The sequence below is a fragment of the Leptosomus discolor genome, chromosome 14 (genome assembly GCF_034619465.1).
Source record: "Leptosomus discolor isolate bLepDis1 chromosome 14, bLepDis1.hap2, whole genome shotgun sequence".
In the NCBI taxonomy this organism is placed as follows: Eukaryota; Metazoa; Chordata; class Aves; order Leptosomiformes; family Leptosomidae; genus Leptosomus; species Leptosomus discolor.
This window is the reverse complement of record NC_141404.1, coordinates 1,406,881-1,433,914: the sequence shown is the minus strand read 5'-3', so window position 1 is coordinate 1,433,914 and position 27,034 is coordinate 1,406,881. Positions and strand designations below refer to the sequence as shown.

At 51.6% G+C, this 27,034-nt stretch overlaps 3 protein-coding genes across 3 annotated transcripts in view; 2 read left to right on the top strand and 1 right to left on the bottom strand.

Moving 5' to 3' along the window:
- Window positions 1-2,363: 2,363 nt before the first annotated feature.
- SLC5A11 (solute carrier family 5 member 11) lies at window positions 2,364-14,673 on the top strand. The gene is made up of 15 exons (XM_086473088.1): window positions 2,364-2,495; window positions 3,411-3,482; window positions 4,156-4,260; window positions 4,508-4,567; window positions 5,077-5,181; window positions 6,519-6,624; window positions 7,462-7,542; window positions 7,954-8,159; window positions 8,973-9,108; window positions 9,916-10,023; window positions 10,424-10,574; window positions 10,788-10,956; window positions 11,752-11,967; window positions 13,192-13,354; window positions 14,453-14,673. Exons 1-15 carry the CDS (start codon window positions 2,364-2,366, stop codon window positions 14,671-14,673), a joined length of 2,031 nt encoding a protein of 676 aa, XP_086329214.1.
- Window positions 14,674-15,112: 439 nt separating this feature from the next.
- Window positions 15,113-19,571, top strand: TEX47 (testis expressed 47). The gene is made up of 8 exons (XM_086473233.1): window positions 15,113-15,385; window positions 15,799-15,888; window positions 15,991-16,057; window positions 16,933-17,036; window positions 17,421-17,485; window positions 18,303-18,501; window positions 18,950-19,109; window positions 19,534-19,571. Exons 1-8 carry the CDS (start codon window positions 15,113-15,115, stop codon window positions 19,569-19,571), a joined length of 996 nt encoding a protein of 331 aa, XP_086329359.1.
- Window positions 19,572-20,649: 1,078 nt separating this feature from the next.
- ARHGAP17 (Rho GTPase activating protein 17) overlaps window positions 20,650-27,034 on the bottom strand; it is a 47,155-nt gene continuing 40,770 nt past the window's right edge. The window contains exons 18-20 of the mRNA XM_086473087.1: window positions 26,073-26,684; window positions 25,057-25,080; window positions 20,650-20,689 (exon numbers count right to left, since the gene is read on the bottom strand). Coding sequence (XP_086329213.1) covers window positions 25,058-25,080; window positions 26,073-26,684 — 635 coding nt within the window. The 3' untranslated portion in view covers window positions 20,650-20,689; window position 25,057. The remainder of the gene's footprint in view (window positions 20,690-25,056; window positions 25,081-26,072; window positions 26,685-27,034) is intronic.

The window sequence follows — 27,034 nt, the reverse complement described above, 5'->3', positions numbered from 1 at the left end:
GAGTTAAATCCTTTCTTTACTGATGGGGATGGCAAGTGCCTGCAGAGCTCTGCACGCATTTCGGAGGGGAAGACACAACGCTCTCCTGCATGTGTGGCTGCATCCCGCGTGAGACTGACAGCAGGTAGCTCCTCGTGCTGGCTGTGCCGCCGGTGCTAACCCCCCGCCGCGGGCCTGAGGCGGAAAGTGTCTCAGGATGAAAAGAAACAGCAACATCAGAGAAAGTAGGAGGTGTTGGAGCAGGGTGAGCAGCTTCCCAAGGCTGGCATACCAAACCCTGGTTTTCTTTCCCTAGTTAGAGGTTAAGCATGCCAGTAAAAAGTCGGCGACAGCCAAGACACATTGCCTCTTAAAGACGTAAGATAGCACTGGTCTGATCACCGCTGCCCTGCGTCCTTGCAAGGCAGAAGCTCCCCAGGAATTCAGTGGGATCTGGGGGTTTTATAAGGCACAGAAAAGGCTCTGCTGAAGTGCTGCAAGTCCCCAGTCCCAGCCCGGCGCTGCCACCGCTGCCACTCAACCAGACCATGGCTCTGTACATCTTTGGCTCTTGCGCTGGAGGCTGCTGATGCCCCAGGATACAACCCCCAGCTGCGGAAAGCAGGTGATGGGATGGTATCTGCCAGCGGAAAACTCCTTATTTATTGCCCGACCTGTTCGTAAATGCACGAGCCCGGCAGCCCTGCTGCAGGCAGAGCCCGTGCTGCCGGACTGGGCGTAGCGGGCGCACAGGGCAGGGCTCGTCCTCCTGAATACTGCCCAGCAGGAGAAATCGCTGCATCTCCATCACCACAGCACTCGTGACTCCATTCCCTCTCTGCTTTGTTCACACGCCAGGGCATTAGGTGCCCGGCGGTGCCACCGGTGGAGGGGAGCGGCCCGTTGCAGTTCAGGCAACTCCTCAGGGGAGCTAAAGGCAGGTTCCAGCCGCAGTTCAACACATCAACAACGGGGTGAAGCCGGTGGAGGTTGAGAAACATGCGACCGAGGGACAGGGTGGCCTTTTCGGTCTGTGCTTTGCTGCGCACCGGCTGTGCAGAGGAAGAACTTGTTTGACCGCTTGTTGTCCGAACCATCCACGCTGGGAGCCCCGGGCTGGTGCAGGCCACCCTTCGCCCCACCTTCTTCGGCTTTTTGGCAGGGGGGAGCTTATAAGTGTCGCCTTACAAGTGCAAGAGAGGCCAAAGGACCTGGCCAGCTGCTTAGGCAGGAGGAGGACAAGGTGACGCCGGGGCTGGACCCGGAGCTGAGCTGGCTGCGAGGTGGTGCTGAGGCCAGGGAGTGCCAGCTCTGCCCTTCTTCGGAGGAACCGTCTCCTCGGCTCGGCAGGGTAAGAGAAATAATCCCAAACCTGCACTGTGTCTGGAGCGTGGCAGCGATCTGGTGACCAACAGTGGCCACTGCCGAGCCAGGGACACCCTGAGGTGGGTCTTAGTCCCTCCTTGGCCACCCCAGGGCTGCCACCCGCCTCCTGTCCTGCTCTCCAGCAGCTGAGCCCGGGTGAGGGGAGGAGAAGGAAACGAGGAGGAACTGCATTAATTCAAACACCCGACCAACCTCCTCACGTGGACTTTATCCTGCCCCTTCTGCCAAAGAGCAGCAGCCTGGCACCACGGTGCGCTCCGGAGGGCTCCGGAGCGGTGCCACGTCCCCTCACCAGGCATTTCTGGAGAAGGAAATGAGTTGTTACTCCTGGGGGAAGCACATGAGTATCTCACCTGCAGGAAATGCCCCTGGGGGCTGGTGCGCAGGAGGGAGCCCCAGCTCCAGCACCGGCTCTTCCGCAATTTGGTGCCGGTCCCACACTGCTGCACCGTCTACCGGTGGTACTGGCTCCTCATCCCCGCTGGCCCAGTCTGCGCCGGCGTGGCAGAGGGCACATCCATCCCTGTGCTGGGTGACACGCTGCCAGCCTCCGTTCCCGATAAGGGAGTGGAGAGGGCAGTGCCTGCCCGCCGGGATCAGCCTGACTCAGGAGGAGACCCAAGCACTCTCCGCACCTCGGCTCGAGCTCTCACTGTGGCAAAGGAGGAAAACGCCACCGCTGCTGGCACCCATGCCTCTGCCGGTGAGAAAATCACCCACTGCAAAGGAAATCCAACCAACCCAGGGCTGGCCTGCCTGCCGGCAGCATCGTCACCTCACAGACAGGGTCACGGGTGAAGGCAAACGCCAGCGACAAGAGCCTTCCCCACAGCTCCGGCACAAGCAGCACCACAGCCAGAGCCACAGAGCCAATAACCCCTGACTCACTCAAGAAACAACACCTTCACGGTGCTCACATCCTCTCCTAACCATGCAACCCATTTTTTAACAGATTTATGCATCGAGACAAAGAAGTACTTGGCCTGCAATAAGGAACCATGGAGACCACCAGCAGCACTCCATCCTCTGCGACCCCCCCGTGGGATGTGTTTCCCCAGAAGACGCTGGACTCCATAGACATTGCTGTTCTTGTGCTGTACTTCCTATTTGTCCTCGTGGTTGGGCTGTGGGTAAGCAGATATTGTTAAAAGCTTTCATGTGTGCCCTGTTATACTGAAAAATGTGTCTAGTTTGGCCTCAAATTATTTTACTTTGGCTCAAATCAGGCTGCACTTCACCAGATTCAACTGACCAAGTCGAAAGATAGAGTTTACGGGTCCTTTTCCTCACTTCAGCCTAGGGAAGTGCCCTCACTGCTCCAGAGGAGAGCCGTTCAGCTCTAGTGTTTGTCAAGGTTTTGAGAACTCTTGTAAGAAAGAGGTCGTCTAAGTACAAAATATTGCCATAATCATGTTTTCTTCATCCAGGAAGGAATTGCTGTCCTATAAATCACATGTGCCTGTCCGCAGTGGTCTCGACAGCAGATTCCATAAATTAAAAATACTATTTATATACAATTAAGGCAGAAGGACGTCCTTTTGGCATGGCTTTTGTAACAGCAAAAACACAGTCTGGCTGTCATAAGGCAGAGACAAATCGTTGCTCCCTTCAAATGTGGTGCATAACTCGCACGGTATCGCGTGAAACTATCTGAAATCTCTGAAGAACAGGAGTCAATGAGTAACACACGCAGCGCCAAGCATTTCTCCTGCTCCCTAATAACTAGGGATGTCCGCAGTTCTTGTCCAAAACTGTTCGCCTTCCTTGCGGATCTGGAGTGATTTAGTTTGCTTGTCACGGGAAACATTTAATCGGGATGCTGAGGTGACAGAAAACGTTGCACGTGGCTCACAGCACTGGCCGCTCCCCTCCCTCGTCTGCTGCTCTCTGGTCCCCCAGGATTTCCCAGCAGCAACTGCAGGTCCTTCAAGAAACCCTTCGCTTTCATCCGGTGGCAGTACGGAGTCTCCCGCTGGGGAAACCGCTTGGTGATGCTCTGAGCAGCCACAGAACCGACTGCTGAAACCTGTGTTCTGCTTTTCTAGTCCATGTGGAAGACGCAGCGCAGCACCGTGAAGGGCTACTTTCTGGCCGGAGGACAGATGGTTTGGTGGCCTGTAAGTATCTTTATCGTTGTGCTGCTCGCGCCGAGCAAGACCGAAAAGCACTTCTGCCCAAGCAGAACTTACTTCTCCAAACAGAAAAAAACAACCCAAACCATGTTTCGCAAAGACCCGGTTGTAACAGTGGGGGTTTTCCATATTGGAGACTGGGGAAGCGGAGCTGCTGCTGTGGCACCTGCCACAGCCCCGCACCCCACGAGAGCCAGCCCGCCGGCTTGCAAAGCCTGTCTGGTTCTGCGTGGTTTGATCTGGAGATTTCCAGAGTTAACTGGGTGGTCCCCATCGCGGACACAGCTTTACGTCGAGCCAATCTGCTCGGCGGGGTACGTCATTTGGGCTGGCTGGTGAGTCAGTCCGTACTGATATCAGAACCTGATGACCCGACATTTCTATGTGTTACCTCCACCTTCTGCCCTGCTCCCCTGCAAAAGACTAGGCAGTGTTTTGGAAGCAGGATGGTCCTAAACACGCCCACAAATGAGCGAAATAAGCTGGAGAGAGGTGCCAGAGCCACTGAACAAGCAGGCAAAAGAAGAAGGTGGCAGAGAGCGATGAGGGTTGAATGTCCTCCGTAGTCATGAGTGGGAGAGCAGCATCGCTGTGCTCTCACCAGGCTGAGGAGGACACCTTGTGCCAGGGCCAGATCCGATTCCCTATCTTTCTCCAGGTGGGCGCATCCCTGTTTGCCAGCAACGTTGGAAGTGGCCATTTCATCGGCCTGGCTGGGTCGGGAGCTGCCTCGGGAATTGCTGCGACAGCCTACGAGTGGAACGTGAGTGCGGCACGGTGGCTCTGTAGCTGTCTCCGGGCTGGACAGGGCAACTCCAACACCAACGAGCTGCCACACAAGGGTCCAGGTCTGGCAGCTCCAAAGGCTCAGGCTCCTGCTGCACGAGCTAGAAGTCACCACCAGCGGGTTGGAGGCCTCTGAGGGATAACGCAGACCCCGCGTCCCCACTGATCCACCCGATCGCAGCCTTGACCAGCGTCTCTGACCTTCCTTTCCACTTGCTTTGCAGGGGATGTTTTGTGTTTTGGTGCTGGCCTGGCTATTCCTCCCAATCTACATCGCAGCAGGAGTAAGTAGATGGGATGTTGTGTCCATCAATGATTTGCTGGTATTTAAACCACTTGTTTGGCTCACGGGCTTAACCACCTCCTGCTGCTCCTGGGCTGCTTCTGGAAGGCAGGGTGTGAGCCATGGTGCTGCTCCGGTGGCCTGGGCAAAAGGGGAGGAGAGCTGCTGCCTGGGAGCAGCGCCGAGGGCTCGGGTGTGGGGGTCAGACTGCTCCGCTGCCCCTGGCGATGGAGCAGAGTTGCTCCACCTCCCGAGGAGATGGGCGCAGGCTCTTGTATCGCAGTTTATAGCGAGCCTCGTGCCAGACATCACAGCAAAGTCAGTGCTCGCTAAGCTGTTGTGCTGGCCTAAGTAGGCAGCTGAGGACCAAATACCAGCACAGCGCAACCAGCAGGGCCCCTCTGGTCTCCTGCCAGTGCACACCGCCCACACCGGCCCCACGGGTGAGCCCCCTGCAATTCACGGCAGCCACCGCGCACCACCTTCCCTGACCGTACGCCTCCCGTGCAGGTTACCACCATGCCAGAGTACTTGCGGAAACGTTTCGGAGGCAAACGAATTCAGATGTTCCTGGCGATCCTCTACTTGTTCATCTATATCTTCACCAAAATATCAGTAAGTAGAAAAAAATGGAGACGGACTGAATTTGGAAACGTGTGCTGATCGGCGAGGCTGAGAAACGCAGCTACTGGCCCTTCCCTATATTAGCAGGAAAGGGTGTAGTATCAAAATACCCGAGGAAGACAGACTAGAGTTGTTTTGAGAACCCACACAAAAAGAATGACTTCTTTTTTTCCCCATTAAGCATCCAAATGCTTGCTACGGGAGGAGGGAAAGGTAGGTGTCAACGTCCTGAGCAATCATTGAAAAATCGAGCTGTGAGTGTGGGGCATTTGTTGTTGTTTTGAACGTCTGGCAGCTCACCCAGTTTCTTCCCTTTGCATATTTATTGCCTGCGCAGACACCAAACGCTGCCATGTGCAGGATGAATAAGAACGTAGGAGCTGGTATGTGTCTGGGTGAAGAGTTTAGTGGTTTATTGCACCTGTTTGATGTGGTGCCTTGAATAAATAACTGAATCAACCCTTGCACAACACCTCACCGGCTGCTCATTAACCGCGCAGCAGAGCGTGAATCTGTGAAATCAGACAAGTCCTTGCTGGTGTTTTTCCTGTACGTACTGGGCCAAAGTGGGACGTGCTGTCTGACGCACGCCTGCCTGTGTCCCCTGTGAAAGGGATGCTCGTCATGGGGCTCAGGTGGCCCCGAGGAGCTAGGCTCGGGTTCCCCTCTAGGAAAAAGGAACCATTTGATGGGAATCTCTGATGACACGGTTCCTGTATTCACGTGCTTTTCTATCTCTTCTGTGGCCGGCACCTTGCCCGTCCTAAAGCTCTCCTAAACCGCAGCGTTTTCACGTAGCTGCAGAGCGAGTTGGTCAGGGCTGCGCCCCAGCCCCGAGGACACTCTTCCTCATTATCTCGCTGTCACCGTGTCAGCGGGGAGGAACTCGCATCACGGCTGAAGCGGCGCTGGGCCGGCAGCAGGCCGAGGCACCCAGGGAGGTCTGCAGGTCCCCCGGCCAGCACAGCTCTGCCCACCCAGCTCGCTGGGGAAGAGAGAAGCTCACCCCGCCCAAACGCCTTTTCGCAGAGCGCCGTGCCTGCTCCCCCTCCCTCGGGGCAGCTCCATCACCACCCGCCCTGTCACCCCCGTGACCTGCACTAAAAGTGAGCCGGGTCCTGCGCAGGCAGGAGCTGGGGTGCAGGGGGATGCGCCGTGTGGAGAAGATGCTGTGGGGAGCTGGGGAATCACAACCCGTTAGGAACCACACTGGTCCCAGTAAAGGAGACAGCTCGGTCAGCTGAGTGTTCACACTGCCGGGCACTACCAGCCTGGAGGGGCTCGGTAATATCCTCATTGCAACCGTGGGAACTATTCCTTTTCTCCAGGTTGATATGTACGCCGGGGCCCTCTTCATCCAGCAGGCCTTGCACTGGGACCTCTACATCGCTGTGGCAGGCTTGCTGGCAATCACGGCCGTCTACACGGTGGCGGGTACGTGGCTGAGCTTCCGATCGCACCACAGATCCTGCTCGGGGCGCTAGGCGCGTTCACACGGCGCATCGGGCATGCGCTGATGGGTGTCCTGCGTTCCCCATAAATCTGGTTTGGCCACGAGCGAGCGTGGAGACCTCGGGGCGGGGGCAGCAATTGACAATTCGCCTGTTAAGAAAAAATGACCAGGTGAAAGTAAACGCTCACCCCTTGGGCCACGCCAGAGATGGATGCGTGTGGCTTCTGCTTTAAGGGGAAGCTACGCTCGAGGCATTTGCACAATACATTTTTCCTCTGGGCTTTTTTGGAGGTATGAGCGATTTTACATAACAATGAGCCGTGTAACTCGGAAAGCGTTGTCCATCTTGGATGCCCTTTCAGGGCTTACCGGTGGCCAGATGGAAAAAAGCCATGCGCGGAGTAAGCAGCAAATCCCGAACAACTAAAGGTTGCTCCTTTCCCAGTGCTCGCCCCCAGGGATGTTGCTCATAAAGATCTCCCCCCCTCCTTTTTTTTTTCTCCTTCTCCTCCTTATTCAGTTTGCGCCTTGTTTTGGAGCTTTTCCATTTATTTCCCGTAGAAGTACTTATACTGGACTTTGGCTTTTTAGGGACAAAATGGTGACTCATTCTGATTCAAAACATGAGAAATTTCAGCCAAAGGGTCACGCACAGGAATTGGCCGGACTGCCCCCCCCCCCCCCCCCGGTCACAACACACCAGCCTGCCAGGCGCGGGGCTCCGCTTACGCTGCTCATCAAAAACTTCTGCAAAGCGTGAGATGTTACAACAGAACAAACCCAGTTTCCCCCAGTTTGCCGCTTCTCTGCTCTCTTAGGTGGCCTGGCAGCTGTGATATACACGGACGCTCTGCAAACTCTCATCATGCTGATCGGGGCTGTGACTCTCATGGTCTTCAGTGAGTGTTTCCCGGGGGTTTTATTACTACAACTGTGCTAGAAGCTTTACCAAGTACTACAAACCAGCTGGATCATCACAACTGGTTAATCAATTGATGTTCTGGGAACTACTTTCTATATGTTCTCCTGTTGGAGTATGTGCTCGTACAAATAATCTTACAGTGGCTCTTTATGTGGTAAAAACGTACGAGTACTCCCTGAAAAACCTCTAAAGAAATACGTTCTGGAGCAGTATCACAGGTGAACAAGCAGTTTCAGTGGTATGCTATCCCCCAGCCCGGTGTTAGAGCCAATAGCTTCTGATTTTGAAAGCATACTTGTGGGGAGGATCACCCATGGCAAGCTGCAGACCGCAAATCAGAGTACCGAGCCAGGAAGAGGCGCTAACTGCTTCTCATGACCTCTTTTAGGCTTTGTTGAAGTTGGTGGTCTTGAAGGTCTGCAGACAAAATACTTTGACGCCATCCCCAGCACCCGCAAGGAAAACAGTAGCTGCGGCTTGCCAAGAGAAGATGCTTTCCACATCTTCCGAGACCCTGTCAACTCTGACCTTCCCTGGCCAGGAGTTTTGGTGGGAATGACCATCCCGTCCCTGTGGTACTGGTGTACAGATCAGGTGGGTCACTGCTTATTTCTTGGTTTGGTTTGGAGAACGTGCTACTGGTTGGTTGAGTCTGATTACATACCTGGGGTCTGCAACATGGCCTGGACTGCTTTACTCTTTCTGATGGGAATTTAGTAACATCTGATGGTTTTGATCCTAGAGATGTAAAGCTTGATATGCACAACTAAATTTTGGGAATCATTTCAATGTAGAAAGGGGTAAGAATGTGTCTGTGAGCTAATTCCAGTCTATAAAGATGGCGGGGGTTTTTTTGGTTTGTTTTGGGTTTTGTTTTAACTTAAGCCTTTCACTTCTTGTGAACCACCTGTGAATTCATTCCTTCAACTACCCAGGGCTCTGACTACCACCCCTCCTAGTGACACATCAGAGCCAGCAAGGCTGAAGCCCTGAGCAGCATCCTGATGTTCCTGCAGTGCTCTTTTAACTCACTTTGCTCCTTTCAGACTCCGTCCTGCTTTGACTGGAGGGCTGCTGACCTGGCCAGGCTTAGCCATCGGGTCAGGGGAGTCCCCAGCAAAAGAAGGAAAGAAAATTCTAAGCCTGATGTGATTAGTTAGAGCTTATGCAGCATGGCATAGTGCAGAAGCAAGGCTCAGATCTGATGACACAAGCAGTGCCTTTCAGATCTACGTTTCTGTAAGGTACCCGGGATCTGCAGCAAGAATTCCAAAGCTACAGCCAAGCTCTGTGTTCACCCTTCTAAGATTTCCATAGTTTAGAGGAGGATACAGTACAGACATTAATGCAACCGGTGGCACATCACCTACAGCTGACAGCACAGCAAACACATCTCTTAATTCCTAGGTCATCGTTCAGAGGTCCCTTGCTGCTAAAAATCTCTCTCACGCCAAAGGAGGCTCCTTGATGACCTCCTACTTGAAAATTTTGCCCCTCTTTATGATGGTAATGCCAGGCATGATCAGCCGGATTCTCTTCCCGGGTAAGTGCTGAAGGAGAGATCTGTTCCCTCTGTTTATTGCTACTGGTTGTGCCAACTCTGGGGAGCTGGAACAGCCTCCAGTGAGCAACTTAAAAGGTTGCGATGCATCAAATGCCCAAAGTATGAAAAAATGTTCTTCCAGTTACAAGCAGAATGCGCATCCTCCTAGAGCAGACCCCAGGCACGTGCCGTGGTTGGACTCGATGATCTTAAGGGTCTTTTCCAACCTGAACGATCCTGTGACTCTCTATCACACCAGGCGCTGCTCTGTGTGCTGGAGCGGCTGGCTGACACCCGTTCTCGCAGGAGCTGCGCTGGGCTGCTCGGACCTTGCTGCCCGAGGCTGCCCGGCGTTTCGATCACGCCCGCAGGCCCCTCCTGCACCCAACACGTTATTCCTCCTGCAATTTAAGTTTGAGGCACTCGGAGAAATCCCAACATACCACCTTGAATGTCGTAGACTGCTCACCGGGTGGGAATGTGTGGATGTGCCTGTCCGTGCGGACCTCTGCCAGAGGTGGCGGGATAGTCTTAGTCCCCAGGTGAGCAACATTCCTAGAGAGGAGTTAGACACGCAAGGCAGGCCAGCTGCTACACTGGAAGGAAAAGAAGGGAAAACAGGGAAGCCCAACGCTGCCCTTGTTCACTGTGTTGAGATATTCCTCTCTTGTTTGCTGGAAGCTTTCCAAGCTTTCCAGTATTTCACTGAGAAAGCAGTTTACAACATCCACTAGACTACCTTCTTTAGATCTCTCGGCTTATTGTGGCCATGGAATTCTGCCTGTCACTCCCTCTTGCTTATTTCAGATCTGGTGGCTTGTGCAGATGCGGAAATTTGCCGAAAAATCTGCGGCAACCCGTCTGGCTGTTCTGACATTGCTTATCCTAAGCTGGTTATAGAACTTCTGCCTGTAGGTAAGGAGCTGGTAACGGTGCTGGCACTGACGGGTACGGTACGCCCCTCCCAAACGGTGTCCATGACTGAAGTTCGGAGAGGAAAATACCCTGCAACTATAATTTCAGTGGGGTTTAGGTTGGGCTTGGTGAGACAGCGGCAAGGGACAGCACGCAACAGGAGAGGTGGGTGATGACCCAGCATCCAGAGGTCTAATTCAGTCAGATTTGGATAAGAGACAAGGCGCAGGCGTTTAACAACGAGAACCGCCTGTTAACACCTCCCATCACTGCCGTTTTAAAACGTGGGCTAAAAGCATTTTTAAAAGTCTGTTCTAGTGCAAAGAAGAATTTGAGGACATCCTACAGCGGGGCTACTGGGGATTCCTCAGGGCGGCTGTACTTCTCCTTCTGTTTCCAGGACTCAGGGGCCTGATGATGTCAGTGATGATAGCAGCTCTCATGTCCTCCCTGACTTCCATCTTTAATAGTGCCAGCACCATTTTCACCATGGACCTCTGGAAACACTTCCGTCCTCGTTGCTCCGAGTGGGAACTCATGATCGTTGGCAGGTACGGAGATCCAGGACACGCCTGTGGTATCAGAGCCGGGGCACCAGAGGCCCATCTCGGCACACCTCACAGCCCGCTGTACTACCTTCCTACCGCACAGCTTTGGTGGAGGACTAGAGCAGAGGCCTCATGGCTACGAGAGGTCTGCCGGAGTCTTGCAAGCTGAGAAGGAGCGGCCTGAGCTAACAGCAGTGGCGTCTTTTTCTTGCACAGGGTCTTTGTGCTGCTGCTCACGGTGGTCTCCATCCTGTGGATCCCACTGGTACAGGCTGGCCAGGGAGGGCAGCTCTTCATCTACATCCAGTCGATCAGCTCCTACCTGCAGCCCCCCGTGGCAATGGTGTTTATACTGGGTTGCTTCTGGAAAAGAGCAAATGAAAAGGTAACAGCTCCGCTGCGCTCAGCGCAGTCGCCTCGGTGCCCTCGCTGTCCTCACGCAAGTCCTGCAGTTCAACCCACCGCCCCAGGCTGCGGTTCTGCCGCCTCTGGTAGCGTTTGGGAGAACAAATGCACCCAGAGCTCCACACAACCCCGGCAACCACCACCAACACGGGAGGGAGCGAGTCCTGCTGTTTTTCAGAGACTCCACTGCCATCTCAGAAGGAGTGAGGTGACTGCATCGCTCCGTTGCAGGGTGTCCTTCACAAATTTTGAAGCCAGTTAGGGGCTAATTAGCCATCAGTTCACTTATTACACGGACTTGCATTATCTGCATTGGGGGGCTGCAGAAGGCACAGTGAGTCCGGAGAGTGAAGGAGCCAGACCAAACGGCATCAGGAGTCCTAAACCTCCAGTTTCTCCACACAGACTGATGCTGGGTAAGGGGTAAAGTCTTCCCAGGCCAGGCTTGGTTAGGCAGGGAGCAGCTGTCAGCCCCCCAGGGTTAAGGCAACCATTAGGAGACAAATATCACTCTCCACAGTATTCTGGCATAAGATGTTATCCTTCCCCTCCATACCAAAATTAATGACCCACTTGACCCCGCAGAGGAGAGGTACCAGGCTCTGGCAGACCCAGACAGCAGGAGCAGAAAAGGGAGGAAAAGAAGCCCACCGAAAAAAAAACCCCAGCAAGGAGAAAGCCTGGCCAGTTTGTAGCCTGAGAATGTGGGTACAGCCCTGGATCCTGGGCGCACGCATGCTTCGTGCTCCAACAAAGAACACCCTTCCTTCCCTAGGGCGCGTTCTGGGGCCTGGTGACCGGGCTGCTGCTGGGCGTCATTCGGCTGGTGCTGGACTTCATCTACCCAGAGCCCCAGTGCGGCCAGACCGACCTCCGCCCGGGCGTGGTGAAGCACATGCACTATCTCTACTTCTCCATGGTCCTGGCTGCCATCTCCACGCTCACCATGCTGGTCGTGAGCCTCCTCACAGAACCCCCCTCGGAAGAAATGGTGCGTCACCCCTTCACATTTCTTTTGTTATTTGTAAACGGTTTCCAGGATGCCCCACACTACGTCCATGGGAATAATGCGGGGATAAATAATTGGGAAATGGAAGTTTCCATTCGTTCTTTATCTATGATCACAATAACCTGTAACTGCAGTCCCTCCTCTGCTCCAGCACCCTGCTGCCATTTAAGATTTTGGTCCCGTAAATCCAGAGTCCCACCCTGGAAACTGGTCAACAGTAGATGCTACAAAGAGCTGTTCTTAAGTTCAAACGTGTGTGTTTAATCCATGACAAATTAGCTTTTTCCCTCTATTTTCCAAGAAATTCCAGCTTCTGGGTCATCTTTATCAACTCTCTTACTAATTTAGTGAGGAACCATTTTTACTCGCAGAAAAGAGAAATCAAGGGCAGAGAGCACACTTCCTCTGGAACAGGTTTGTGCCAGTTTGACTATTTTCAATAGCTATACTGAGGCTACAGAAAAACACGAATAGCAGAAAGGAGGGCCAGAGGGACCGTCAGAAATGATACAGCCAACGCATCCTCTTGCTTCAAGACAGGACTAACCTGACACATTTCTGAAAGACCTGGTGAACTTATTCTTAGAAATCCCCAGAGAGGCAGAATGCCCAGGGAGGTGTGTGACCGATTTGAGAGCTCACCTGCCCTCCCAGGAGCAGTTTTACCTCATCTCCAACCCGAATCTTTCCAGCTTCATGTTGTGCTCATCCCTTTCTGTCCGCCCTGTCGTTGATACTGAGCGCATTCCACTTTAACGAGTCCTTTACCTACCTGAAGAAAACTATCGTATCTCCCACCTGTCTTCTCTTCTCTCAACAACCCCAGTTCTTCAAATCATTCCTCCCCGGCCACAATTTCCGCTCTTTTCGCTCCCTCCACTGACCCACCCTCAGCCTGCGTCCAGTGACGGTCCCGTGCAGAAACGCCTCCCCCTCAGTAACCGAGGGCGAAGACCGTGATCCTTCAGAGCGCAGCTGCACCACCGGCTGCCGCGTGCCAGACACGACCAAACCCAACATGCCGATGGCAGCCCTCGCTTCTGTAGCCACCAGCTGAGCACTTGGCTGTTCACCTGCTCCAACAGAGCAGGAGAACAGGTTTTGGCCCCTCTTAAGTATTCTCTCTGCAGGCTGCTCTACTGCTAAGGTGGTCCTTTAAACAACCGTGACAGCAGTTTTCTTTAACACCGCTCTTCATGCCATCAGATAAGTCGGCTTACCTGGTTCACACGTGGGGATCTACCAGTCAAGAAAGACCTAGCAGTCAGCCCTTCCCCCGATGCCGCAAAAGGAGTGTGTGAAGCTGAGCGCCCAGCTCTCCAGATTGATATAAGCATTGCTTCTGACAATAGTTCAAATGATAATAAATGTAAGTGCTCCAACATCGTGTTCAGTAATCCCTACACCTAACAACCCTAGGCACTATGTAAAAGCTTTGAAGACAAGAAACGTTAAAAGTCCTTCCTCTGGATTTCTGTAACTTCAGGGCATGCTAAAAGGTTTTGACCTGGCAGTTTTACCTAAGCAGCAGTTTAGTTTCTTTTCCATCTCTTGATGGCATTACATATGCTTGAAATCAAGAAGGAGCTGGATGGGATACAGAAAGCCATGCCCATTATCCTGCACTAGCAATCGGTGCTGCTCGCGCCTGCTGCAAGGAGAACTGGTTGAAAAAGGGGAGGGTGGAGGAAAAACACAATTATTTTCATGAAATTCCATTTCTGTTTTTCAGTGATGTTTTCTGATCGACTCTAGCAGCAGGGAGAACCCAGAGCCCTGGGCGGAGTTCTTGACAGATCAGTGAAGGAGGATTTACATTTTTTAAAACTTGTACTTGTCGGTATTAGGTACAAACACGCATAGCAACTCATTCTGCATTTTCCAGCGATGGTTATCAGCACTTGGTTTTGCCAGGCTTGGGACGCTGTTTATGTAACTCTGCAGCTTGTGCTGTATGTTCCTTTGATCTATAAAAAGCTGTTGAAAAGATCAGTAAGTTACTGAATTGCGGCGCAGAACTCCCAACCGCTGGGAAGTCGCACGTTCGTTGTGCATGAGCTCTGTCTTCCCGGCATTTAGTCGTGTAGGCCCCAACCCACACCAGGGCTGGGAAAATTCAATTTACACGTGTGTGGCGTGGAGTGACAAGCATGCGCTTGCACGAGGAAGCTGATGGGCACCCAGCAGCTACAGCTGAGCTTTTAGGTTTGGTCTACTGTTACTGTGTCTTAAAATGTTGGGAACAGCAGAACTTGAGCTCATAGCTCCAGGGAAGAATGGAATTGGTACTGCAGCCCCAAAAGATGCTAACTGAAGGGCTTCCTACACCTCAGCATAGCTAGTGCATTGATTTAAAGAACACTGGTGCGTTTTTGCATCAAACCCCTTTGTACAGGACCACACTGATACATTCCTGGGATTTGTTTTGTTGGTGAGGTTTAGACCTCACTATTGACTGTCTTTTTAGGTACGGCCGCCACCAAAGGGAACTCGAAGCTGACGACCACCTTTCTGTGGCTCTGCGGGATGGAGCGCAAACAGGAAAACGCCGAGAACGCGGCGTCGACTAAACCCGAGCCGCATCCCATGGCTTCCCTGGAGGAGAAACCGCTGGTGAAGCACGTCCTGAACGTCAACTTGCTATTGTGTGTATGCGCTGGGCTCTTTCTCTGGGCCTACTTCGCATAGCAGTTGGCTATTCCACTCCAGATGACATCAACTAACTTGGTGTAAATAATAATAACTAGCAGAGGGTTAATGTAATTCTTAGCGCTTTCTAAATTTTATTTCTTTATTTAAGAAGACAGACCCTCCTCCCTAATCCTTTCCTTATTTCTAACGGGGGCCTGGCTGTGAAAGGTGCTGAATGCTCAGCACCGTCACCGCCAGACTTGAACTGGCAACAACAAGATGGGTGTAAAGAGCTGAGGGAGAGGTTTGTTCGGTTACATTAAATATTTAATTACGCTCTTTGGGGTTAGAGCACTGCCTAGAATTGAGGAAGTCTGGATTCTCTTCCTATTTATGCCTCTATAACCAGCTACAGCCACTTGATTCCCCTTTGGTTCAGTTCCTCTGCCCTGGAGGGGTGAGGAACACCTCGGACTGCCCGGAGGAGGGCCAAGGCATGGTGTCTGCGCCCCGTCGGAGCAGCGAGCCGTGCCTCCCTGGCTCGGCCGTGCTCCGTCAGCGCAGCGGGCAGAAGCAGCGTGTCTGCAGTTGGTGCTCACGGTGCCGCTGCCGGTTCTCGCCGAGCTGGCGCAGCTCTCGGGGCCTGCCGGCGTTACGGCTTCTCCCTGCGAGGGCCCGGCTGCTCAGCGAGCTGACGCCCAGCACGGAAACCTCCCCAAAACTCTCGTCAGGGCCACCCGAAGGAACCGAACCAGCCCAAACCCAGCAGGTGCTGCCAGGGAAGAGGTGCCCAGCAGCACCCCTTCGCCTCCTGGGCAGGGCTGGGCGCCCCCGCGGCCGTTTTGCGAGCGCTTCAACGTGGAAGACCCTCGGCCGGGACCACCCACCCCCTTTCACCTAACGTTCTGTCCCCAGGGGAGGCCGGGTGTGACTCAGCCTGCCCCTGTTGTCCCCCGGGGCTTTGTGTAGCTGCAGATAAAGCTTTATTAAAGAGCGAGAGCTGCTCCCTGCCTGCCTGGAGTGTGTGTGGGGCTGCGGGGGGGCGGGCTGCGGGGCGGCTGCCCGAGGCCTCGGGCCCAGCGCGGCCGCTGACGGGCTCCACCGGCCCCTCGCGGGCTCCACCGGCCCCTCGCGGGCTCCACCGGCCCCTCGCGGGCTCCACCGGCCCCTCGCGGGCTCCAGGCCCCGCCGGCCATGTCGGAGGAGGCCCCGGCGCTGGAGCGGCGGAACCTGCTGGCCCTGCGGCGGGGGCGGCTGGGCCGCCGCGACCAGGTGGGGAGGCGGCGGGGCCGGGGCCGGGGCTCCCCGCCGAGGGCCGGGCGGTGCGAGCGGGTCTCGCCTCTCCCCTCCCCTCCTCTCCTCTCCTCCCCGCAGGGCCGGGTCCCGCTCCACAGGCTGCTGGTGGTGGCCCGGCTGGGCGAGGGGGCGGCGGCGGAGGCAGGTGGGTGGCCCGGCCGGGGAAAGGCCGGAGGGGGCTGCGGGGGAGCCGGGGAGAGCCGGGCCGCGGGGCTGCCGCCGTCCTCCCCCCCGTTTCCTGCACATCTCCCGCACGGTTTGGGAGAACAGCCGAAATGCCGCCCGGGTGCAGCAGATGGCACCGGCTCAGGGCGCTGGACGGAGCAACACCACGGGCAGTGCGGGGCGGGGGCACGTAGACGCTCTGCAGTGGCTCATACAAGGAGAAAACACTCTTATTAAACCACCCGAAGAGAATTGTCACTTGGGAATCCTTCCTGAGCACATGAAACGCAACTGTTAGAAACCCTGGGGGAAAGAGAGACTTCAAAGCCTGATACTGCTTTTGGAACCAACTTTATGCCTGACTTTCTGAGGCCACTCATGTATACCAGATGTTGTGGCTGATGGGTGAGAGGCATGAAGGCAATTTTATTTATTTTAAACACCTCTATCAGCTAGTGCCAACGTGGAGCAGAGGCAAGGATTCCACTGCACATGCAAGGCTTCTCAAGTGGGGCCTTCAGGTGATGATTATCAACAGCAGCAGCGATGTAAACGCTGTAAAAACCCGTACAATGTACCTCTTTGGAGTAAACAAATGCTAATGGGAATTTTAGACTTCAGCTACTGAAATATTGCAGGTTTTGATGCAGTTTTAGGAGCTACCATGAACTGCTTAGGTGCATAGATCAGGAGATTCCCATGGTAGCAATGCTTTTGTTTCCTCTGACTAACAAAAGCACGACCTGTGAGTCTGCTGCCGGTGGCAGCAGAGAGAACACAGAACACCACACAACGCTTGCTGGAACTATCGCTATAAACCGTCTGACAAACTGCCCCTTTTTCTTTCGAAACAAGGTTATCACAGAGGATTGTTTGAAAATGCATTAGAAGACCCCTCAAGAGAACAGGTCTCAGGTCTGCTCCTTCTCTATTCCAGCCATATGTTTCATGTAGTAGAGGTAAGTTACGTAAATTCCTAGTGGGATCAGGGAACCTCGATTCATCTTTGTACAACTTTGGCTTCCAAGCTCCAGCTAACCACAAACATATACTCGTCTTTTACTCCGCACATAGGCTTAAAGACCTGACTAATGCTGCCGTGGGTTCAGCAGCTTACCTCTGGGCTTGACGCCACCCAACGCTTCAGATAACTGCCCCAGAACACTATTCTGACAGAATTAGATGACACGTTCAGTCAGACACAATGGGAACAACATGCATTGTCCTCTGCGCCTGTGACTCCAAGGGAAAGCCCCTGTAGGACAGCGGATGAATTATTTTTTATATCCACAAATTAGTTTGTCATATGCAATTCTGTAAAAACTCTACCCTTTCCTCTGCAGTCCTGCAGCAGCACAATCCATTTCATCATCCAAGATTTAGCTTCTCTCCAAAATCAAGGTCGTAGGTAAGTGCTTCATATCACCTTAGATGAAACAACATTTTAACAGAAGGGGTAGAACGTTTCCTTAAGGCTAACCTGAGCGTTAGCTATGATTATATCAAGCTTTTGTTCTCCCACTGAATACCTGTTGACCACAGAGCTGACGTTTTCCAGTTACCATGACCCATCTTTTCTGGCTGCCGTCAGCAGTGACCAGCTCCAACCCTCTGCACTGGAATCCATCTTCAACACACCAGGACTTCATCCGTGTCAGAAAACAGGAAAATTCCTTCCTTAGGAATCAGCCGTGTGATTTCTGTGCCCTGCTTTGTGAACATCTGTATAGACTGGAATTCCAGAAATTCTCTTTAGAGCATTGGTCACTGCCTTCCAGCCTGCCGTTTGCCCCTCAGCACTACCTAACCAGCCCCCAGAGCTCGGCCAGGTACTGCCTTTGGCTCAACCACAGCGTTTCTCTAGGGTATTAATTCACTGAAATCCAGGTTCACGAAAGCTGCGTCGTTTGCTTTGCTGTGAATGGAATTCCTGCCAAAACCATCACACCCCTGCATTTGCTTATTAAATCCCTACTGCCCTTTTGCTGGTTTCTTACCCTCACATCCGAGCAGGCTGCTCGGGACCCCTGCACAGCACCTTAGAGGGCAATGAGAGGCTTCCGCCAGGTGGGGTGGCAGGGGCGCACCACGCTGCCCGCGTACAACCCTCCAGCGCAGCCCTAGGAATGCAAGTGGCAGCTCACCGCGGGGTTCAGGAAACTCGACCCTCTGGTAAGAGCTCCGTGCTGTACTTCAGGATGGAATTCACTCTCTTTTCCATGCAGTGCTTTACTCCAGGAAATTAAAGTTTTAGTGGTGGCACATAACATCCCCACCAGACTGTTCCCAGACTGGTACGCGGCAACCGCGATGCTTCCCGTGACACGTCCACCAGGCTCGACGCAACCACAGTCCACGGCAGAGGCGGTCACAGAGTGCATGACCCTCCTACGCCGGCTGGCAGCCTGCATTCAGGGTTTTGAGGTACACTTCAAAGAGCTAGGCTGTAAGGAATTTACCTACTTTACCCCCAAAATCCCCCCAAAGCGCAGCAGCGAAGCTGCACTTGCCTTTCAGGCAGCGTTACGAGCACGTACACCGGGGCAGGTTCTAGCAGCAGCGTTACAGCATTACAAAAGCTCATTACTTGATTCTAAAAAGTTTTTCTAGAGCTCTGTAGGGCTGTTTTGTGCAGCCACTTGGTGAACTCGTCAAGGGCACAGCGTAGCATAAAGCCCGGGCGGTCCCTCGCCAAGCCCATACCCTCTATCGCCTCCTCCCCCTGCCGCGGGCCCCTGGAAACAGGGGAGACGAGCGTGTTTGGTGATGAGGGAGCAACTCCAGCCCTGCTGGTTTGGGCAAATTTCCTCAACTGCGTCGTAGCCCTGTGCTCTTACTGTAACCGCGCTGAAATTCGCCGTTTACCATCAAGGATGACAGCGAGGATACCAACGAGAGCGTATGCACCCTTGCACCCGAGCTGCTCATCCCAGCAGAGACCATTAACTGTCTGTGTAACGCTGAAGAAGGTGCAAGGCCAGAAGACTTCCTGAGAATTTTTTTAAGCCCTCCACAACCTGCGCTGGATTCAGGTACTGCACGGAGCTCGAGATAAACAGCCCATTTAGTCACAGGACTGGAACGCGTGGCTCCTAACGCTAAATTTTGAGTTACAAGAAATTTGTTACAGTGCTAGTGGAGTGACAGGACCAGGCCTACACCCACTGCCAGGGTTCATCTTCCCTGTTAAGAGATGTCTGAACAGGGAACAACTGGGCAGCCACTGGGATTTCAAACTGGGGCATCCAGAAGGCAGCAACTGTAATATATACGATGTGTCTTGCCAAGGCCTTTATGAAATGCACTTTTATTTTGCAGTTAAGCCTGAGGTCTAGTTTAGTGACTAGTCTAGTTTAGTATTATGGAGCATTAAGGAAGTTACAGGTTAAGTAAATCAATTCAACTAGTTACACGAATGGCACCTCCGCTGACTCCTCTCCTCTCTCTCTTTCACAGAAGCTGTGTGGCCTGTTCCCTCTCATTTCTCCGCATGACACAGGCTGTGGCCAGCGCTCCTCTCTGCAGCTGGACTCCTGGCTGTTTGACATGACCCAGGAACGCACATTCATCCCCAGTGTCCCGCTCCCGGCCTTACAGGAGAACAAGCCAAGCAGCAGCAAAGCCCAGGGAACGACCGTGTAACCTTCAGGGTCACTGGGAGCAGTGTTACTCACAGACATGAATAAAGATGCCTTCAGTTGACAAAAGACAATCTTTAATTTTATAAATGTTCACCCAACTGATGAATCCAAACAGCTGTTTCAAAAGGTCTTTCAAAATTCAACCGTTTTTGGTGGAAGCACAAAACCCACTTCCACCCTTTCATCCTTAAACAGCTGCGAGTTCCACAAACAAAAGCAGGCTTGGTTAACACAAATAACTATGAAGTAAGTATTAAAGTACTGATCGTTAAGTAGCAATGAAATGATTAAAGATATAGTAAGGTTCCTTCTACAGTCTGACAGTCCTTCAAGGCACTAGAATACATCCACAGTTTTGACAAGGCGACTGATAACCAGCAGTCACCACCTGCACTCTGGCATTTTTTGGTTCATGTTTTAAAAAGAATCTGCAGCAAATCAGTGAGGGAATGTCTCTTGCAAGGCATCTCCTTGTAAGGTCTAAGAACTAGAAATAAAAGTCTAACCGTGACATTAAAAAGATTATTTCCATAATACATGCACTTTAAATAACTCGTGTTCTGCTTCTTACTCTTTTTCTGCCAATACCATCCGTATCAGCAGCAATTACGTTTCCTATGCAAGTTCCTGCAGTAATCGATTCCCTCCATCCAAGACTTTGAAAACCACTGTTGAGACACGGATCATTAAACTTCTTCCGAATGGCGAAACCACGTTCTCCCTGATGCGCAAGTCACAGCTCCGCCCGGTTTTGCCACCTCGTCAAAAGAAGCTTTTCACCATTAGCTCCGTTGGTTTTCCCACCAGGAGAGGAACCCGTAAAACGCTGGAGGGTTTCCGTCACAGAGCAGTGCTTTCCGTGTCGTTGTCGATGTCGAGCATGAGGTGGTTGTGCAGTTCTTTGCTCGCCGTCTCTGTAAGAAGCTCTGCAGAAGGGTTTTGAAGTGGTTCTGGAATACTGGGGTTAGAGTCTGCACAAAAAACGGAACAGCAAGTTTAGCAGTCTGGGCAGCGACACCTCCCTCGCTAGCGCATGGCTGGGGCGTTTCCAGAGAAAGAAGAGGGAAAGGAAAGATCAACGCAGGCTTTTCAAACAGAGGGCTGGCACCTATGTGCACGGGCACACGTGGACACGGAAAGGCCAAGCCAAACTAAAAAGCTCCCGAGTCGCTTCTCCTACACACCTTTTTTTAGTCTTGCACGTAATAAAAGAAAACCATTTCTTTCTGGAGAATGGAGACAGCACAAGTATGATTTACTATCAGATGCCTCGGTGCCCCTTAAGAGCGATTCGTGACTCCAGACTTTCGCATCAAAGCACCACGGCCACTCGGCAAAAAAATCTGGCACCGAAATCAGCCGCCAGGTAACCACCACCTGTGGCTTTTAGAAGCAACAGGAACACGTACGTGTCAAAAGGAGGAACTGTCACAAGAAGAGGAAGAAACTATTTAAACCAAATGCAGATTAACCCCCTTTCCTGGGTATACAGGGAACATCATGTTCTTTGCCTCTTCTGCTCAAGCCAAGAAGGACCTCGAAACGTCGTGTTTCTGGTGACCGACTGCCCTGGTAGTTAGACCACCAGAAAAGTCCGTAACAGTACAAAAAAGGTGGCCGAAAATATGAAGTCAGTATTTTGGAAAGCCAATTTATAATATGCCACCACATGACTTACTGCAATGCAGCAGCTATTTCCACACAGAAAGTAATTTAGCTCACGTAAATCAATAAAGAATCCAAACAAACGCCTTGCTTATAAATACAGGTGGCACAGAGAAGCATCCTGTAAAGACTCTGACTCCTGTCTCAAGCATTACATCTTAAATTTAGCCCAGAAGTTGCTTTATAAATGTTCGAGTTGAAAGTTTCTGAGCTCAATGACACGGAACCGACGTCCGAGTGCAGCCTGCCCTGCCTCTCCCCCAGCCCTCGGGCAGGCTGCAGCGATCTGCCCTTCAGCGACACGGAACATGGGAGCTGGAGCTCCGGCACACCGTGGCCTGAAGCAGTGACGTGTTTGAATCTGCAACCTTCCCCAAAACGTGATCCCAGGATTAATGTTCCCTTGTGAGGTGTGAGCTACACGTTTCCTCCCCAGTCCCATATCAGAGTCTCGGGGAGTTCCACGTCCTGCAAGAGGCATTTGGGCGGTGAATGAAATCGTCCAGAAGGCAGAGAGCAAACCATCAGTACCGTTAGCGCTTGTTACACCCCCTCGTCTGGGGGGATCTTTTAGAGATTTCTCTCCCCAGCCCTCAGGCTCAGTTTGGAAGTCAGTGTCCTGGCTACTGGGCTACACCAGTGACCAGTGCCTCGCCGCACCCACAACAAGATCACTGTTCGAGACACCTTTGAGAGCAGCGAAGAAATAATTACTGGGGCTGCTTTAAAACCAAACCTTTTCACTTAGCCTCACATTCATTGGTCAAAATAAGTCCCCAATCCATGAAACCAAGTTTCACAGCTTCAGCACTCTCTCCGTTATCCCCGCTACACTGTACAACTGCTCTTTCTACAAGAGATGAAAATTTAAGTACTTTTAAAGTCAGTTGATTTAAACTTTAGATTTTTTTTCAGTCATTTTTACTGTTGTTAGCAGCAGCAATATTACATAAAAGAACGAGCTGCCATCGTGTGAGTTCCCAAATTCTTCTTGCATTTTTCTAACTCAAAATGTTCCACACTGAGCTTGACCTCAGAAGAGACAAGCACAGAACCACATCGCAGAGGCTCTGCGTTCTCCCTGATGTCCAACAGCTCCTACTGTCGCCTTTGAACTTGCATCTAAGCACGGTTCAAGAGGTGTCCCTTCCACTCTGGCTGCAGGCACAGACGTTCTCCCTGCCACGACTGCAATTGAAGGGTGAATCGGAAAAGGAGGTAACCGAAAGGTGACACAGGAAAGGAGTGTTTGTGACAAACAACGGTACAGCTACACCAAGTACAAGACGAACCTCTGTACAGGTAACGCGCAGGTTTCTAGACAGGATTTTCCGCACATAGAGAAAGTACAATGGAAACTGCCCGGTCACAACAGGAACAACTTCACACGTTCTAGTCTCCAACACTTTTAGTACGTTAATGTCAGAGCGAGCATCAAACAGCCATTCCTTCTGCATGCCACGCCAAGGGTAATGCAAGCAAGCGGTGTTACTGTGACGGGTTAGTAGTGGGCGTGAGCACACACATGATTATGAATTAGCGACGTTTGTGGCCAATCAGATGCCTTTTCCTTACCATTCAACTTTCCAATACAGTTCCTACTGAATGCAGGTCAAACATCTAGATTATTTAATAAAATTTTCGATTAGAATATTCTTTTCTAGGGCTTATTACTTTAATACCATAAACAGAACTTGAGGCATTACTGAAGTCCGGTGCCTGGACAAAGGAGTTCAACAGCGTCCTGACCACAATTCAGAATTCCCCTTCCGGTATTATGGAGTCTGCTGGCAACTTAATTTTGGCTTCCATCACTCCCATCTGTCTTCCCTCGCTCCGCTATTTAAGGTTAAAATTAAACCAGCTATTTCACACCGTGAATTAGATAAGCCAGCCCATAGTAAGTGCTTACATGTGCACGTGTGTTAGAGCAGATGCTCTTATGCAATACGCAGTGGTGTTAACTCAGAACAAGTATTAATCCTTTGAAAAAAAGATTGATCTGGAAAAGCTGGATGATCCAGTACTGAGTGTACTGCTGTAGGTAAGCCTCAGCATCACTTCAGCTGTTCCCCAAGGCTTTTTCTGCAAAACATACCGGGTTTTCTAGGTTCCTGTATCGGTTTGGCCAGGGAACCCTTCATCACCAGCTTCCCTTCGCTGCTTTTCCTGCCCGGCAGCTTTCATACTGTTGTTTACTGCACACAGCTTACGTGGCCGATTTGCTACGGTTTGCGCTTGAAAGGAATGATATTAAGTCTCTCCAGTTTTAACCCTGTTTCATTTCAACGCTGCAGATTTCAGTTGTTTTTCCTGTATTTACCCCGGCTCCGGGACAGTCGCGTACCTGCTGTGCCTGTAACTCGACTGGAAAGGAGGCAGCACTAAGCGTAACTGCCAGCCCACGGCCAGCCCCAGCCGTGCCAGTCCCTCCCCTACGGCAGGCCCTCGCCTCAGGTAACAAACTCCCCCACCAACAACGCAGCCCCCACGTACCAGCCAGGTACGGCTTAGGGGGCAACTCTTTCTCCAGTTACGCTGGGCTAAAACAAACCCTGCTCGTCTGCTACCATTAAAGCGACCTCCTCAGAACCAGAAAAATTCCAAAGTGAAAACAAACACGGTCAACCTATGAAACAGGACTGAGAAAGGCAGGTGAAGCCTTTCCCTGGATTTTGACTCACCAGCACAGGTCCCGTTCTTAACTTATTTGTAAGGGCTGCAAAGCTCCAGAGCCAGCCTTAGTTCTGAGTTCAGTTCGGAAATACATTGCCCTTGTATTTTAAAGATGCTAACAAAAAGAAGTACAACCAGGAAAAGTCTGTTATTTTAAAAAGCAAAGCTACTTTTTAGTTGCTTAAGCAGCCCATTTACTGCTAGTTTCTCCAATTAAAAAAAAAAAAAAAATACTACTTTGAACTTCTCAATGCACCGCTAGTTTCAGTGTCTTTCCTGTAAGCAGTCAAATCTGGAGATGATAATTCAGGAGCGCAGCCTCAACCCCTTCAGCCTGTCATGCAGTTGTTACCTTACGAAGGCAGCACCTCTAACCCCTCACAGGCGAGTCCCAAGTTATTCATGTGTCACCTGGCAGCTGCGGCTGAACCGACCAGGACTATTAGTGAGGCTGGAGCTGACAGAATGCGAATGCAAACGTGCCAGAATGCAGATGCTGCTGGGTGCTTTTCTGCAGAGGGTTTAGTCACACAAACATGTATTTTGCCAAATAAATTTCAAGTAGTTAAAAATAACTGAAAACCTAAAGTGAAAGCTACATTAAAATGCAAACATAAACCCCTGAATTGTAAGAAAAAACCCACGAGCTTCAATATTTGCCTGCACTGATGAGAACAAGCCTGTTTTAAACGGGTCACTGCTTCACACTTGACTTGCGGTCTAGTTGCTCTGGTGACTTTGTGTGAAGCGTTTCTCACTTCGCTATAGTTATTTTTACAATTTGTTTTAAGGAATAGCTTTGTGTTCACAGGACTATTAAAACTAGGCAGCAGAGGTCTTAAAATCTCTCACAAACAGAATGATAATGCGGTAATGAGATAACACAGAGTTGACAGAGCACATATTCCAAAGCGCATTTACAAATTAAAGCTACAAATAAAATATTGCTGCGCAGGAGCATTTGAGCTTATAGGGCACGTTTCTGGTAAGTACAAACCTTATTCGCAGTAACCATCCCCACCTGTGGAGGCACCATGGGGTAAAGCCGTTAGGCAACAGAATTTATACTTTGCATCCCAGTACATTAGTCTCACTCTAGAGAAGCTGCAGTGTCATCAGAAAGTTTTAACTAGTATTAAATGTAAGTAGATTTAAAAGCATTAGTCTCCTACACTATCCCTTCCTTCAGAATTTCCTAAAATAAGCAGAGACTCAGCAGGAAAACGTTTCAAGATCTCCTAGTTTTGACTGTCCTCAGCAGTTATATTCTCCCCCCGCCCCCCCCAGACTCACAGTTACGTTATCCCTATCAACCTAGGAACTACAAGCTTCATGAAGTTCCCGTGAGAAGACAAAGTTTCTCTTTACTTCATGAATGACTCACACCAGAAGGCGGCAGCGGCTGCATTTCAAACATGAACATCTATCCAGAAATTGACCCAAGACACACAGATCTGGGTACGCGATTCTTCAGCTTCTGGATGTCCAGCTTTACAAGTACATCAGCAGCCTTGGTGCTCAACGAAAAACATTCTCTGTGTTAGGATCCTGTCTGTCAGACCAGGTACCATGGCCACCCTTGCCAATTCCTTATCTTCTGTACGTGCTGAAATACACTATCCTTGGCTACATCATCTTCCGCCTCCAAATATCTGCCTTTTGGCCACAGCTGTACAAGCGTAACCGAGACGGCCATGATGTGAGCCTGCAGGAAGCCCTAGAGATACGTAATAGTGTTCAGCTTCCAAAGCAGGAAAAAAAATAATAATGCAAGCTCATCTACCCTTCCCCCTAAACCCTGCTGCCTCAGGAATGAAAACCTTTGCTGAGGAAGTGCCCCAAATCTTCATGCACAGGACAGGGGGGCGGGCATTTTAACCGGAAATGAGCGATTCAGCATTTTAACTGTTATCTGTGCTTTTCAGTCCCCCCCCCATCCATTTACAGCTACAGGCATTATTTTCTTCATTTCCACTCCCCGAGGAGACACTGAATACGAGAGAATCCACTCACCTGTTACTATTTTGGAAGCTGTTTGCGTGGGATTGGCAAGAACACCATCTCCAGCCAGCTGCGAAGGAGGATGAGGCGGAGGGGGGACACTGGGTCTGTTCCGGGGTTTGGGTACCGGCCGTGGCCTCGGCAGCGTACCGCTCTGAGGTGGAGAGTGAGACTGGGGGGTTTCTTGAGTGGATGGCTGTGACGACGGGGAACTAGGATTGTGTTTTCCTAGAGGGGGGGTATCGGGTGGTGTCGGAGTCTGCGGAGGAGTGTAGCAGGGCTGCTCTGGTCCATGCTCGCTGCTGGCCGCAGCGGGAGGAGATGCCTGACTGTTTGATTTGGGCTGCAGTGGAGGAGTTGCCTGTGTTGGGGGCTGTGGTGGTGGATGGCTGGGAGCTTGTATGGGGGACAGGCTGCTGGAATATCTCCGAGGTGCAGAAACCTGGGAAGTGGAGGTCTGGGCTGCTCCTTGGTTTGCATGTTGAGCAGGAGGAGAAGAACTTCTAGCAGGTGGTTTTGGAGAGACAGAGGGTGGCTGAGCGGCTGGGGCAGAGCTTTGGCTTCCTGGCTGCCCTGGCGGTGGGTTGGCTGGCTTGGGAGGGGCTGGCGCAGGCTTCTTAAGAGCTGTTAAGAGAAGAGGTGAGATTTCATGGTTGTGTGCTGCGAAACCAAACTGAAAGAGAGAAAGTAGCAGCACAAAAGAATACGCAAGTAGATTATCAAAGGGAAATAGTGCATTATCACATAAAAGTGGTATCAATAGGAAGCTACAGAAATGAGGACTAATGAGGACAGGTTTACTAATCGATAGTCTCCGAGTGATTTTGTTAAACAGCGCTGGTAATGTTACTGCCAGCATTCAAGGAAGGGTCCAAAAGGCCAAAGATGCCTTTAGCTAGGCCTTAGTGAAACACAAGCGAGTTAAACTGTTGTCTGCAATAAAGGAAGAGACGCTGATCAAGTCGGCTGAGTGA